Source organism: Harpegnathos saltator, unplaced genomic scaffold (assembly GCF_003227715.2).
Source record: "Harpegnathos saltator strain DR-91 unplaced genomic scaffold, Hsal_v8.6 scaffold47, whole genome shotgun sequence".
NCBI classification, from domain to species: Eukaryota; Metazoa; Arthropoda; class Insecta; order Hymenoptera; family Formicidae; genus Harpegnathos; species Harpegnathos saltator.
In genome coordinates this window covers 1,315,996-1,329,583 of record NW_020230283.1, presented here as the reverse complement: position 1 = coordinate 1,329,583, position 13,588 = coordinate 1,315,996, and the positions used below count along the sequence as shown (strand labels likewise).

General features: G+C 48.6%; 1 protein-coding gene across 3 annotated transcripts in view; it reads left to right on the top strand.

The window, feature by feature from the left end:
- LOC105181045 (putative glutamate synthase [NADPH]) overlaps positions 1–13,588 on the top strand; it is a 35,381-nt gene that overhangs the window by 690 nt on the left and 21,103 nt on the right. For 2 of the 3 annotated variants that reach the window (XM_025302211.1, XM_011137521.3), the window contains exon 2: positions 12,850–12,999. In XM_025302211.1, coding sequence (XP_025157996.1) covers positions 12,859–12,999 — 141 coding nt within the window. In that variant the 5' untranslated portion in view covers positions 12,850–12,858. Of the gene's footprint in view, positions 1–8,793; positions 8,968–12,849; positions 13,000–13,588 lie in introns of those variants that run through there. The other variant, XM_011137519.3, reaches the window with a different exon arrangement.

The following is a 13,588-nucleotide window of genomic DNA, read 5'->3' as shown; positions in this document are numbered from 1 at the left end:
GTGAGGAACTCCCGCAGGCGATCCTCGCGGCTGTTGCAGCTGCGACTGAGCATGGCATTTTGACATGCCAGTAGTACTTGTGGCTCGTGGCGATGTGTATATCAAAATCAATGAAGGGAAGGTTTTCCCCGAGCTAAAAGTCACGTATCAGTTTCTTATCGCGATTGACACGGAAAAGTTCCCCGACGCATACGAATGCTAGCGAATTAAAGCCGCAGGAATAATCACTGGTCGTTGTTGCGAAATAGAAAAATTTAATGCAGGAAAAGAAAGATGTATGTCGCGGTAGCGGCGAATTTCACTTGCAAATCATCTCCTCGAAGTGTTCTGACGTGCGCGACAATGTCGCGGAACGAGGAGAGTTCGAAGTTCGTGATCGGGTCTCTCTCTCTTTCCCTCTCTCTCTCTCTCTCTCTCTCTCTCTCTCTCTCTCTCTCTCATTTCTCTTTTTCTCTCAATTCTCTTTTTCTTCCCGCTCCTCCGCGAACAGATCTGCATGTACACGCATACATCATTCCGATGTCTCCGACATGTTGAACACTGGTACGTTCTTACGTTGGATCTACAAAGCTCCTCCCAGAGAAAGGAAGCTTCGCGAATGTTAATTATCAAGCAACCCTCGGAGGAAGAAATCCAACGATCAAGAAGCAGGCACACGGAAGAAGAATCGATCCTAATGTAAATCTAATGGAAAACCAGGATCTAATGGAGAACCGGAGGATCCAATAAAACGTAATAAAAGAGAAGCCACAAGAGAGAGAGAGAGAGAGAGAGAGAGAGAGAGAGAGATCGAGGCACGTTCGACGGCGCCGCGAATCTCCGACGCAGTCGCGCGCGCATCTTGTTCTTACAACTATAATAAACGAATCAAATTGTCCGGTCCAAGTCCTATTAACCCCGCAGATAGCTTTCCCGTCGGAGAGGATCGAGGGGACGGCCGCTAATGCCAGACCCCAGCGGACTGTCACCCTGTCTTGCCCCCCTCCCCTCCCCCCAGCCTCCCCCGCTCTCCTACCGTCTTTTCATTCGCTGCATTCTGTGCGTCAGAGCGCGCGCCTAGATAAGGATTAATTTTCATTTATCGTATTTTCGCGCCGCACACGCGCGTCGCACCGCGGCACCCCGCGTGCTTCCCGCCAGCACACATCGCGCGAACATTGAAATTTCTCCTCTCTCGCTCGCTCGCTCTCCGCTCCGCTCCGCTCGATCGGGCGGTCGCACACGACGGACGGTTCATCGGCCGACATGCTCGCGTATCGATCGCGCGTTCCGCGATATCGTTCGCTCTCCTTTAAGAGCACGCGCGCGCACGAACCGGCCGCGTGCTCGGCCGCGTAAAAACTCTCTTTTATTAATAACGCGAGTTGTGCGCGGTTCGCGTTTTAACCAGAGAGAGAGAGAGAGAGAGAGAGAGAAAGATTTTATCTCCAAGCGCTCTCAGTCTCAACGCGAGTATAACGAGGGACTGCGTAATATCAACGCGCGATTTCCACGGTCGATCCCGAGGTCCGCCCTACGAGATATTAATTAACGTCTATAATGTATCTATCGTCTCGCGTCGGTAATACTGTTACGTAAGACGCGACGAACACGTGAGTGGCGGCTCGCGCTTAATGAAGGCTCCAGCCGCGCTGTCGAAGTAATTAACGCGTGTATTCGGGTATCCGCAAGATGTTCGCAACGCGAGATTTCACGTTCTTTCCACGTTCGCGTCGCGACTCCCCGCCGTGGTGGTGTTGGATTCTCGTTTCTTCGCAGCGAGGATCCTCCGCGATGTCCGTCGCGTTCCAACGTGCACTCCGGCGTTTTCGAGAAGTCCGCGAGACGATAAATCTCCTCGTTCTCCCGCAGACGTCGGGAATCCTACCGTGAATCGCAAGAACGTCCAGCTCGCGTCCCCTGCCCCCCTTGACGGGCTCCTCAATCGCTTACGTGACCGCTGATGAAATGCAGCGCACGAGAAGAATTCCTGAGACGCATTTTGCGATTTTGCATGCGTTGAAGCAATTATGCGAGAAAATATGTAATTATCGCGGAACGCCGCGACACACATGTGTCGCAGGTGGATGACGAGCGCCGCGACCCATGAACGAACGGCACGCCGACGATTTATCGATCGTCCCCGCGTGGTTTTTCTCCCCTCCCCCGCTCCTCCCGTCGCCCTCTTCCCCCACCGCAACGCGAGCCACAGCCTCTTGATAACGCGATAATTACTTGGAAACGAAAGGATCACGCGCTTCTCACGTGGCTGTCACGCTCGGGATTATCAATCCGTCTCCGTTTCCGATCCTGAAGGGTGAACCGGGCTCGAATCGAAGCCTCGCGGCGACTCGCTCTCTTCTTACGATCTCATTTTTCCTCGTCGATGAGAAATATCCCGCACGATGACGTGACGACGAAAGAGCCTGTCCTTTATCGAGAGCTTAGCGCGTCGTACGAACTCCGCGGTCTCATAAAATGAATTATACAGGATGTTTCAAGAAGAGTTGCTGGCTGTATACCCAAAATATATACCCAAAAAAAAAATAATTTCAGAACAGAATCACCTAAATTTCAGAGGATTTTATCCTCATATGGCCCCTCAAGAGGATTCCTCTAAAATTAAAAGGAAAATATAAACACATCATTCTTAAAGTGAGAGGAATTATGTGTCATATGTATAATGCAAATCTTATTGATTTTAATATAAATTTCCTCTTAGATGCAGATTATTTAATCTTTTTTAAGAGGATTATCATTTATTTTTACTGGTTATACTAGTTAATTTGAAAAAATTATTATAAAAATAGCGAAAAATAGTATATATAGATGTACTTCTGACTCCAATTTTACAATAAGTAGGCACAAATGAAATAAGATCATCATAACAAATAAATTTCCAAGTAGTTTTGTTATGGACTTTATAGCTACAAAGATGTTCATCATAATCAATTGTAATTGAAATAAAAAGAAAAAATATATTATTCAACCTCTTGCCTTTTTTAAGAAGCGTTCTAAATATTTTGAGCTATGAGCATATAGTTATTTTTCGTTCATGTTTGGAAGTAGGGCATGACTGAACAAAAGAAGCCGACATTCGAATCAACATATTCCTTTTCATATAAGAGGAAAATTAATTGATATAAGAGAAAATCCTCTTGAAATAAGAGGAAAACCGTTAGAATAATATCTAATAAATTTTAAATAAATGGTTCACGTTAATCGCTTGATCGAAAGAGGAATCCTTTTTCCGTAAAAGGCTTCGCTTAGAATATGAGACCATGGGAAAAATCACTTTACAAATAGAATATTTTTTTTGGGTATGATTATATTCTTCTCATCGAGATAAAGACAGGAAGTTTCTGCGAACGTAGCTGCTCAAGCGCTTAGCTGAAAAATTAATGTAACGAGTCAAGAGCAAGAAGATTAACGTATCTCAATATTAACGTGATATGTACGATAAATTTTAATTAATTAATTAATTTAATTAAACGTTTCAGGTACTTTCTAATTAAAAGTTTTAGGCATGTTTATAGGAACTTGTTTGTTTATCTCAATGAGAAAAAGACTCTACACATACAGCCAGTGCGCCCTTTTTGAAACACCCTGTATATATAATGACGCAGCCGCGAAACGTATAATTGAATTGTCTGAGAAAAAGGAGCGAAAGAAAGAGAGATTTTTGCAGCTCAATGACGGAAATCCACACGGAGCAACACGCGCGTATACGCGCGGACGATAATGCGAATAGCGATCTTTACACAGGCAAAGACGGCGATAACGTCGTCGAGGTCTTGCCGGTCTGTCGACTTATTCGAGACGTGATCGTCGCCGGCCTTGGCATGATCATGACTCTGCCGTCGCCTGACGCCTCTTGCTCTTTCTCCGTCTTCCCCCTCCCCCCGCGCTCCCTCCGCTCTCTCTTTTCTGTTCATGATAACAAGTCGGTTTGAATTACGATTAACAATGACCCGCGGAAGTTGGCTCTCCCTCTCTACCTTCCTCCTTCTACCTCGTGCTTTCTTTATAAATACTGCGCGATATTATCGCTTATTTGTTTTTACTGGGATATCATGTCGATACGCTAACGATCGAAAGCTCAGCGGCACTCGCGGAGATAGTTATCGTTGAGAGAAGAGGAAGTTCGCAGTATCGGAGGTTATATATAAATAAATAATAATATCATCTGGAATATTATCTGGCGAGTGGCCTTATCGCGCCGGCCGGCACGATAGGTTCACGTGGGAATCTCTCATCAGGCCGAACTCCTCGCTGTGTTGTGTCAACGATGTTTCATCGTTTTTTCCACCCGAGATTCTTTCCCAAATGCTCAGTACAATCGTTGCCCTAATCAGGCGAGTAGAACCATCAGCCACAAGCAGGGGAACTTTTTTCCAAGATGGGAGATTCCTGCGGAAACTCGCGCGTCAGCCAGATGTGGCTGACCCGGCGCTCAGCGTGTCGAGCAGGTTTCCGTGGAGGATAAACTTCACAGACCTCGGCAATTAGATGATGATTAAAGCGGCGGTACTTGAAGCGTCAGTTTTCAAATAGCAACTTTCAGCGTCTTTATTCTGGATCGCCGTCGATCGCGAGGCGATAAGAGCGAACTTTTCCTCGTTCGCTCGCGCTACGTCATGTATGTCGCATGTTGCGCGGAAAAGTCACTTCGAAGAGAGCGGCGAGTCTCAACGTGCTCAGTAAAAAAGACCTCCCGCGAAGTATCGCGAGTTGTACAAACAAGTAATCGCGATAGTCGCGTTATTCGACTTGCGCAATCTCGCAAGCGAATGACACGCGCAACTTTTGTGCTCTCTCCGTGCATGCTGACGTCATTAGCCGGCATTATCCCGGCCATAGGATGATCCGCGAAACGACCAGTTGCATGGGAACACGTATGGTTTTTCCACTGCCCGGTGACCCCCAAGCCTGAGCATCGAAAGACCACGCTCCAGCTCCCCCCCTTTCCCGCCGTCCCTCTCCGGCAATTGATCGTTGTAGCTGCTTTGACGCACTTAGTCTCATGCACTTTACGCTTTGATTTGTCCAAACGGATGGATATTGATGTCCTTTTCTCTCTCTCTCTCTCTCTCTCTCTCTCTCTCTCTCTCTCTCTCTCTTTCTCTCTAAGTCTACCTACCTCCCTCTCCATCGCTCTCATCTTTGCGCGCAGTAACCTAAATATAAAACGGCCGCGCGTTATCTAAAGACAAGGCGCATGACGGCGCTTACACATTTACGCAATCCTGCTTAAAAACCCGATAACTTCTCCCGGTTTGTGACTTTTACGCGACGAACATTAGACAGGGGAGGAGCGTTCGTAATAGCAGACAATCGTTAGATCTGTCTCGCTGTCTCTCCCCTCCTCCGCGTCCGCGTCTGCCACCGCGGTAATTTTTCGCCGCGCTATCGACCACGCGTATCGTTTTACGTCAAACCGCATGACGAGGCTGATTGCATTCCGCGAAGAATTCGCGACGTTGCCCGGTAGAAGTAGGACAGCCCGCACTTCGGACATGAAGAGAGATTGAGGCAGAGATATGAACTTGCGAAAGGCAACAGAAGACGAATTAGCGCGAAGTGATCCGATCGTGTGACAGACGATCGGCGAGTAAGGGCGCATTCACACCTAGGCAGGAAAGCAGAAAACAGAAAAGCAGCAGCCAATCAGAACTCCCAATGATAGTCTGCCTCTCTCTCTCTCTCTCTCTTTCTCTCAAGACAGAAACAGACTACCAGCGTGAGTTCTGATTGGTTTCTGCTTTCCACCTTTCTGCTTTTCTGCCTAAGTGTGAATCCTTCCTAATCTGAAGAATCGGGTCTGAGAAAATGTCTGAGTACTCTGCAGCGTGTGCAATCTGGATCACATGAATTCAGAATTCATCTCGGCCGGTTCATGCGTTTCGGCTTGCTGTGCAAACATCTTTTCTCTCTTTCTCTCTCTCTCTCTCTCTCTCTCTCTCTCTCTCTCTCTCTCTCTCTCTCTCTCTCTCTCTCTCTTGAGAGAAAGAGCTTTTTCACGATGCGTAATAGTGCGCGTTGCTCATCGTCGTTTCGCGCGGTCCACGAGATTACTGAACGGACTAATCCTTTCACAACAGAGATAACTCCTGAATAACGCTACTTAATAACACACTCCTTGATGATAAGGCGACATCTTATGAAACAAGTTCACTCGCACTGCACATTGTAGCATCGGGATAAATATAATATATGCGATTCAATTAATGCGACGCGACATCTATTAATTATAGACTGGATCCGCGGCGCGCTGAGACGGATAAGTGATTACGTTCTCCCCGCTGCACACGCGAGAAATAGACGCGCGTTATCGCGTCTCGTTTTTTGCGCAGCACTCGAGCGCGCGTAATTTACGTATCTACGGCGAGTCACGCATTCACGATATCCGCGATCCGCTACGCCGCGCCGGTACGACATTCGCTCGTAGCTCTTTTTGCACGCGATATTTGCTTACGATTTTTTTTACACGCTGTGCACCTATCGATATATCCGATTAACAGAAACGACATGTTTCGGCGGAGTAATCTTTCGGAATTACGGCTCTCGAAGCGGTAGCCCCACGTCCACGGCAATTCCAGTCGATAAATGCGCGAGATGGTTCTAAATCGATTCGTGACGCTTCCTCCCCGTTATCGCCGTTATCACGCAGACAACACATGCGATTAGGAATTCTGATTGTGCGCGACACGTGCGATTAATGCGATTCATGCGAATGCAAGGAAAATCCAGAAGAGAATTGCGCACGCGCACTTGCTGCGCCGCGTATTGGTTAAAGTTAAGAGCGACCATAGATGCGACTGATGGTTGCGATAAAGGATTACGTCGGTAATGAGTGACATTACTTGGCGCAGATGTGCAAATTAACGAGCGCGGGCGGTCGGCCGGCGAGGAAAAGATAGACACGAAGAAAAAGAGAGGAACGACCGGGGAAGGGAAGAGGCGCGAGGGAGGAGAGGCCCTTCCGAACTCGTCCAGACGAGAATGGAGGGAGAGAATCTCGCAGACGTCGCGCTCGCACCGAGCGAAGAATAACGACGATATTATTAATGCGCCTCGCGACGAAACGCGGAAAATAATGGGACTTCGACGAGCACGCCGCTCTCGACCTGCTGGAATATTCGCGCGCTGAAAAATTCGCGGCGGGAAATTAAAACTTCAACATCCCATAGGCATCGACGTCGCTCACGGGAGTCCGGCATTTTCACCGCAGCGGATTCGCCGGGATTTTCCGTCGACATTTGCCCGACAACGCGATACAAATTTCACGAAGACTGTAGACGAGAGATTTCGCTTCGCGGGCACTCAAATTGGCGTGACAGAGTCGGAGATTTGAACAGACGGGTAACGTACACAGCGTCGCGGGGCAAATCGTTCGAAAACACTTCCGTTTGCCGCGAAACAGTCCTCTCGGGAAATCGGAGCCGAGCGCTTTGGAAATCCGAGCCCCTTCCCCTTCGGCGCAACGTTCCACGGAGATCTGGAAAATAATTCTCCCATGAGAACATCTGTCCTTTCGTGAGGGGCGCGTTTTCCGTTTCCTCCGGGACGCGGCCGCTCTGCTTTTCTGGAAATCTTCACGATGTCCGCCACTCTCTCTCTCTCTCTCTCTCTCTCTCTCTCTCTCTCAACAACTTTCATAAAGAAAAAAAAAACGAGAGACAGATGATCCTGCCGGGCGACGCCTAGACGTCTAGATAATGAGAACTTAATCCCGCACGCGTCGTTCGAGGTCCATTCATCGCGGTGAAGAGCTTCATTTCGAGGAGCGCGGCGAGCATCGGGCGAGTTCCGTCCGGTGGAACTTTGCGTCGGGATGCACTTGGAAGTGAAGCTCTTCTGAGCCGGCCGCCGAAAAGCGAGACCCGAAGAGAACATCGCTTGAGAACGCAACGTCTCGCTGCGAAGCGATCAACAGCCGGACTCGGCGGCGTGCCGGGGAGGGGGGAGACGCGGAGGCGCCTCAGAACTCGGAACGAGACGCGTCGGAACGCGACGCGGAATGGGAGGACACGGTGGAAGAAGAGGGTTGGCGAAGGGGCGAGGGAGAGGACGACAAAGAGAGGGAGCGGTGCGTCGTCTCGCAGTACGCGGGGGGCGGGGGCGAGAGGAGAAGGAACGCGGCGCGCGCGTCGGTGCGAGGGAGACCGGACGAAACGCAGCGCGAGAGGAACGAAGAAGCAGTGAGCGCGTCGACCGGGGGGGCGAAGAGAGAGAGAGGGGGTGGAAAGGAGGGTTGGGAGGGAGGGAAGCTTTTCGGTTTTTCAGCGACATCAGAGCGCCGCCGTCTCAGTTCCCGCCCGACTAGCGGTTGGTTCGAGTGTGTGATTATCTTTGCATTCTCAGCTGCTTTTTCGATTCGAAGTGCGAGAGACGAGATTCGAGGGGAGGCGGCGGAGAGAGAGAGAGAAAGAGAGGCCGTTATTTGAGACGCCCTTCATCCTCCGGACGATTCTCCACGAGAGTTTTCCCTTCCCTTGGAATAGGATCAGAGCCGTGGGAGGAGACGCTTCTTGCCGGCTCGCTTTTCACGCGCTGTTGCGCGAGATCGGAAATTTGAAAAGATCGTCGACGAGGTGTGCATCGAGAAGAATTGCGGACGTGTAACGTGCGGTGAACTTATTCGGCGATACCTTGATCGGACGCGATTCTCGTTCTGAGAGTGCTCGAGGAAGAGGCCTACCACGCGGCGACCTGATCGATATAATTGACGATAATTGTCACTGACTGATAATCGTGAGAGAAAGAGAGAGAGAGAGAGAGAGAGAGAGAGAGAGAAGGAGGAGGGGACAGAGAGAGAGAGAGAGAGAGAGAGAGAGAAAGAGAGAGGAAGGAGGGGACAGAGAGAGAGAGAGAGAGAGAAAACTGGTTTCCCTTTTCTTTTGTTTCTTTACGGAATTGCCGATCGACGAGAGGAGGGAGCACGCATTTTCGGAGCGACCTGCGATTCGAGGTGCACTTTATTACAGGGTAAGGAGGGTTTTGTACGCCACGTCGACCATCCAAGCGAACACGGAGACGCGGACTCTTGGGTGCCGTATCGAGTGTTTTCGATAATGTACGTTCGACACATTTGCATATCTCGTCTCGAGGAACTGAGGTCCGCGTCGAAATGAACATGCGGCGTTTTGCAAAAAGAAAATTTCTCGAGATATTGCCGCGAAATATCCCAAGATGCTCTCTGCATGTTGTTCTATATATGCTCTATCCGTCGATGAGTTACCGGTGAAAGATTTACCGCTGTAGAATCTGAGAAATTTGCAGAAGACTCAAGACTACACAAGCATCGCGTCCTTAACGACGGATTTATTACAGAGATACGCAACGGCACATACGGCAAGATTTTGAGATACCGGCGTGTGTGCAAATTTCATCCGAAGAACGTGAGGAATTATCGCGTGTGCGATGACATAAATTTAATCCACGCAATTTGCGTGCGTCCGTTACCGAAACGCACGTGAGACTACAAACAGAAATTCTGGCTCTCCTTCGAAATTTTTTTCCGACGGAAAAGAACAACGTGTAAAATGAAACGTTCACCGTTCAACAAAGTTCTACGCGTTCTCCCCCTAAAATCTTCAAAAAATATTTCATTTAACGTCATTTAACTTCACAAAGGTCTCGATATTGACTCGCGCCCGAAATTTTAATTTACCATTGAGAAGACCCCGCGAGAGGAACAAAACGGGGGCGCAAACGAGAAACGAGGCGAATACAGGAGGGATCGAACGCGCAATGTCGAATTCACACGTACGGAAATCGCGATGCGCGCTTTTTTTTTTTTTTTTTTCAGAGACACCCCGTATATATGCAGAAGCGCCGAGTGTCCAATGCTCCCATAAGTAAATCCACTCCTGACGCATAACGTTCTTCCACACGTGTGTGCAGCCCGTCTTTCTTTTTATTACTTCTCCGTTCCCACTCTTTGCCGCGACTTCGCCGGGGAACGGGTCTTGAACGAGACCGAGAACAGGTTAAAATAACGCGTTACCGACATGCACTCTTTATGCATTTTAAAACGACCGCGTTTTCACCGCCGTGACGGAATGTGTCCTTTCGAGAGCGACACCTTCGTCGGGAATTCGCTCGTTTCATTTAATGGCTCGTTTAGCGTCATATATATGCGAATTACTTACGGACGAAGCCGTTTCGTCTCATCCGTTACAACTGATGAGAGTCAGTAAACACGGTGCGTTATAAAATTAATCTATTTTCCTCAGCGAAAGCAAATTCTTCCTCGGCACAACTGATAATCGCTTATTTCATTTTAATCACTCTTAATTGACCAGGTATAGCGACGTTTTATCTTTGTTTTACAATAACAATTAATCGCTGATTTATCGCAACTAATTTACTATAATTGGAAGATAACGCCAGTATATCTGCTCAGCTACGATTCTAAATTTCTCGAGAGATATCTATACTTGAAACAATGTGTTCTTCCCTCCTTGGTCACTTCCAATCGTCCGCGTGACGATTAAGACGAACTTAAAATAACAATTAAGCGACATATGTATTTCACATTCTTCGCACGTTCGAGCCATATTCTGGCGCGAAGGTCCGAAGAAGTTCCGGCGATAAAAGAGATAATGAGCGAGAATACGCCTCGCCTCGTCTCGAAACACCCGGAATAGCCCGAAGATAATTTTGGAACACCACCATCATGGATTCCTTATCCTTAGAAGCTCGCTGGTGCTCGCCGCTAGAGGAAACGCTCACCCCTAAACCCACGCCTCGCGCGGCCACGTCCGACCACTCGCGTCGTCGCTAGCGACTAGCAGGAGCAATCAACATGAGCATTTAGGACGTAATCTCACGAGTTCAGCCATTAGTCCGCCTGCATCGAGCGGCAGGATCCCGACCCTAATCTCAGTCCACCACCGCCGTGTATGATAACGATGTTATCATCGGGCTCGGCACACAAGCAACCGAATATTTGACGCTGAGAATCTACCCTTTTCCTGCTGCCACGACGGCTACTCATCGGCCGACCCTGAAAAGGATACGCGAAGGATCCTTTCACCTTTCGGTGTTTTCTGTTTATATATAAACTATCAGCGACGGTAAACGTGACACGCGCGTGACGAATGGGCGCGATAAACTCGTCCTTCCCCGACGTCGTCGTGCGTCTTCAGGCTTCCTCTAGCCGTGCCAGAAGTGGCCCGCTTACGAGCGCCGTCTGAACGCGCAACGCGCCGCGAATCTACCCGTCCATCGATTTATGGAACTTTTGGCAAGCCACGCTAACCGGCTCTCTCTCTCTCTCTCTCTCTCTCTCGCTCGCTCTCTCCTTCGGCCGCCGCTCGGTGCCGCTTGGCGAGTATCCTTCGCGGCTTCATCGATCCTGGAAACGTCCAACATCCTTCGAGTACGAGAGAGCCGCCTCTCAGTCCTCGGCCGAGCTCTTTCAGACACACCCTGTATGTCGTGTATCGATCGCACGCTTCCTCCGCTTCTCATCGCACGTGGGTACGAATGCGTCGCAGAGGTGGTCAACCTTCGCGTGCTGCTCGCCAGCAGCTTTTTCCGCGGATTCCTCGATGCACGTTTGAACGCTACGGACCGGCCAGTTCCGCTCTCCACCAGGACTTTTTCAACGCGACTGTCGTGTGTGAAAAACGCGAAATCGACGGCTGTGCTCAACGAAGTCACGAGTCCTTGTTGTGTGACTAATCGCGCGTCGCACGCGCGCGATCAACGATCGTTTCGCCATGACGACCTCGAATACCTCGGCGCATCTTTGTATTTAAATTGTGACTCCCTATAAGACCTTTATCTCTCGCTATCGACATCAGCCCGATAAGATTGTCGGATCCCACGCGAAAAAGTTGATACGAAAAACAGGGTGTTTTGTCAGAGTGACGAGGCCTCAGCAAAGGTCAGCAGAATTAACGAGGCACGTGTCGTTGGCAGTCGGCTTTTTTGATCGGCGAAAATGCTATAGTTCGCGTCAGAAAGAGGCACACTCGAATGCAAATTCCCAGCCGTTGATTTGTAGACAGTTGTTATGAACTAGTTGGCTGCTTAGCTAGCTAGCTGACTGGCTGGCTGATTACCTCTCCGCGCATGTTACACGCTCGGTGCATCGGACGACCACGTGAACACGCCGACACGGATCTCTCTGACGCATTTTCTTCGTTTTGTTTACACATCGATCGTCATTGCGGTTCGCCATCGGCGACGCGTAGATATTTATTACGCGTGCACGTCCCCGATTTACGTAATACCGTACGATGCGCGACACATTCTATGCGCGGGACACTGCTTCTTTTCTCTTTATCTGACAGAGATAAATTTGCACAATTGCTTTTTTCTCTGCATCCTTGGTGCAACTCAAGCCTGAGATGCACTTTTGCAATCCTGCACTGGAGTGTATTTTTGCAACCTCCCCCCCCTCCCCATCCCCCGAACACTCTGTCTCCTCCCGATATTTCTCGGATTTGCCAGAGAGAATTTTTCTCTTAATTAAGAAGTCATGAAATCTGAAACTTTAAAAGCTACCGTCAAAGAAAATCACGTGAACGCTGTCGTGCGTCATATATTTTTTTTTTTACCTTAGAAGTAAAGAAGGTCAAACATGATGCAGTTAAATGTTTTATTATTATTGGATATTAATAGACGAAAAGTAAAAAGAACTTACTGTTTGCAGCGAATAATTTAATAAGAACGACAAATCCGCATGAGGTGAAATTTTGCTCACGGTTTAAGCCTTGAAGGATCAAGAAATTTGTTCGTAAAATTTTTTATGTCGTATGTACAATTGCGAGAGAAGAAGCTCACACGCAATGAATCAACAGTTAGACTATCGGCCGATGCGATGCGTAATACACTTTTTTCTTTCTCGGTTTTCAGATTACAATTATGAAGGATACCACCACGAATTACGATTATTCCGAGCCGTGGACCTTGCCTCCGAAGCAAGGTCTGTACGATCCTACTCTCGAGCGAGAGGCATGCGGCGTCGGGTTTATCGTGGCCATTGACGGAAAGAGGTCGCATAAGGTGAGCGCGCCGATTTCAAGCCCCGTCGTCTGTCGCTTTGAAGTGTAAAGTTCAAAGAACGCGTTTCTCTCATAATACGCAGCTTGATCTCTGCAACCGGCTACGAATGCGCACGTGTATTGCGTTATACCGCGTGGATTTATTACATAAGCAATAAAGATAAGATAAGCGTTTGAGCGTAGGAAACCCGACGCTAAGGTAATAGACTGATGAATGATAAACGCCGAAGGTATCGCGATTAACAGACATTCGACCGCGCACGAGCTCCGACGACGGAGTTAAAGAGAAACTAAGCGACACTTGTAGAATTGCAGAGGTGTAAGTAGAGGAATGTGATATCAGACCGGGCTCTGATGGTCGTTAAACTGCACTACGTTACTTTTTAGACCGAACTTGTAAATATCAGAGACGACTCGACGACGTTTGGAAAATCGACACGGAAAAAACGGCAAAAATAAAAATCACGGGTCACAGACAAGTTACGTAAAAATTACATGCTGATGAGGGACATCCGTTTAAGAGAAAAAAAAAAAAAAGAGACGAGTTTCATGTGCAAAATTAACGACTCATTGACGATAAACGCGAACTA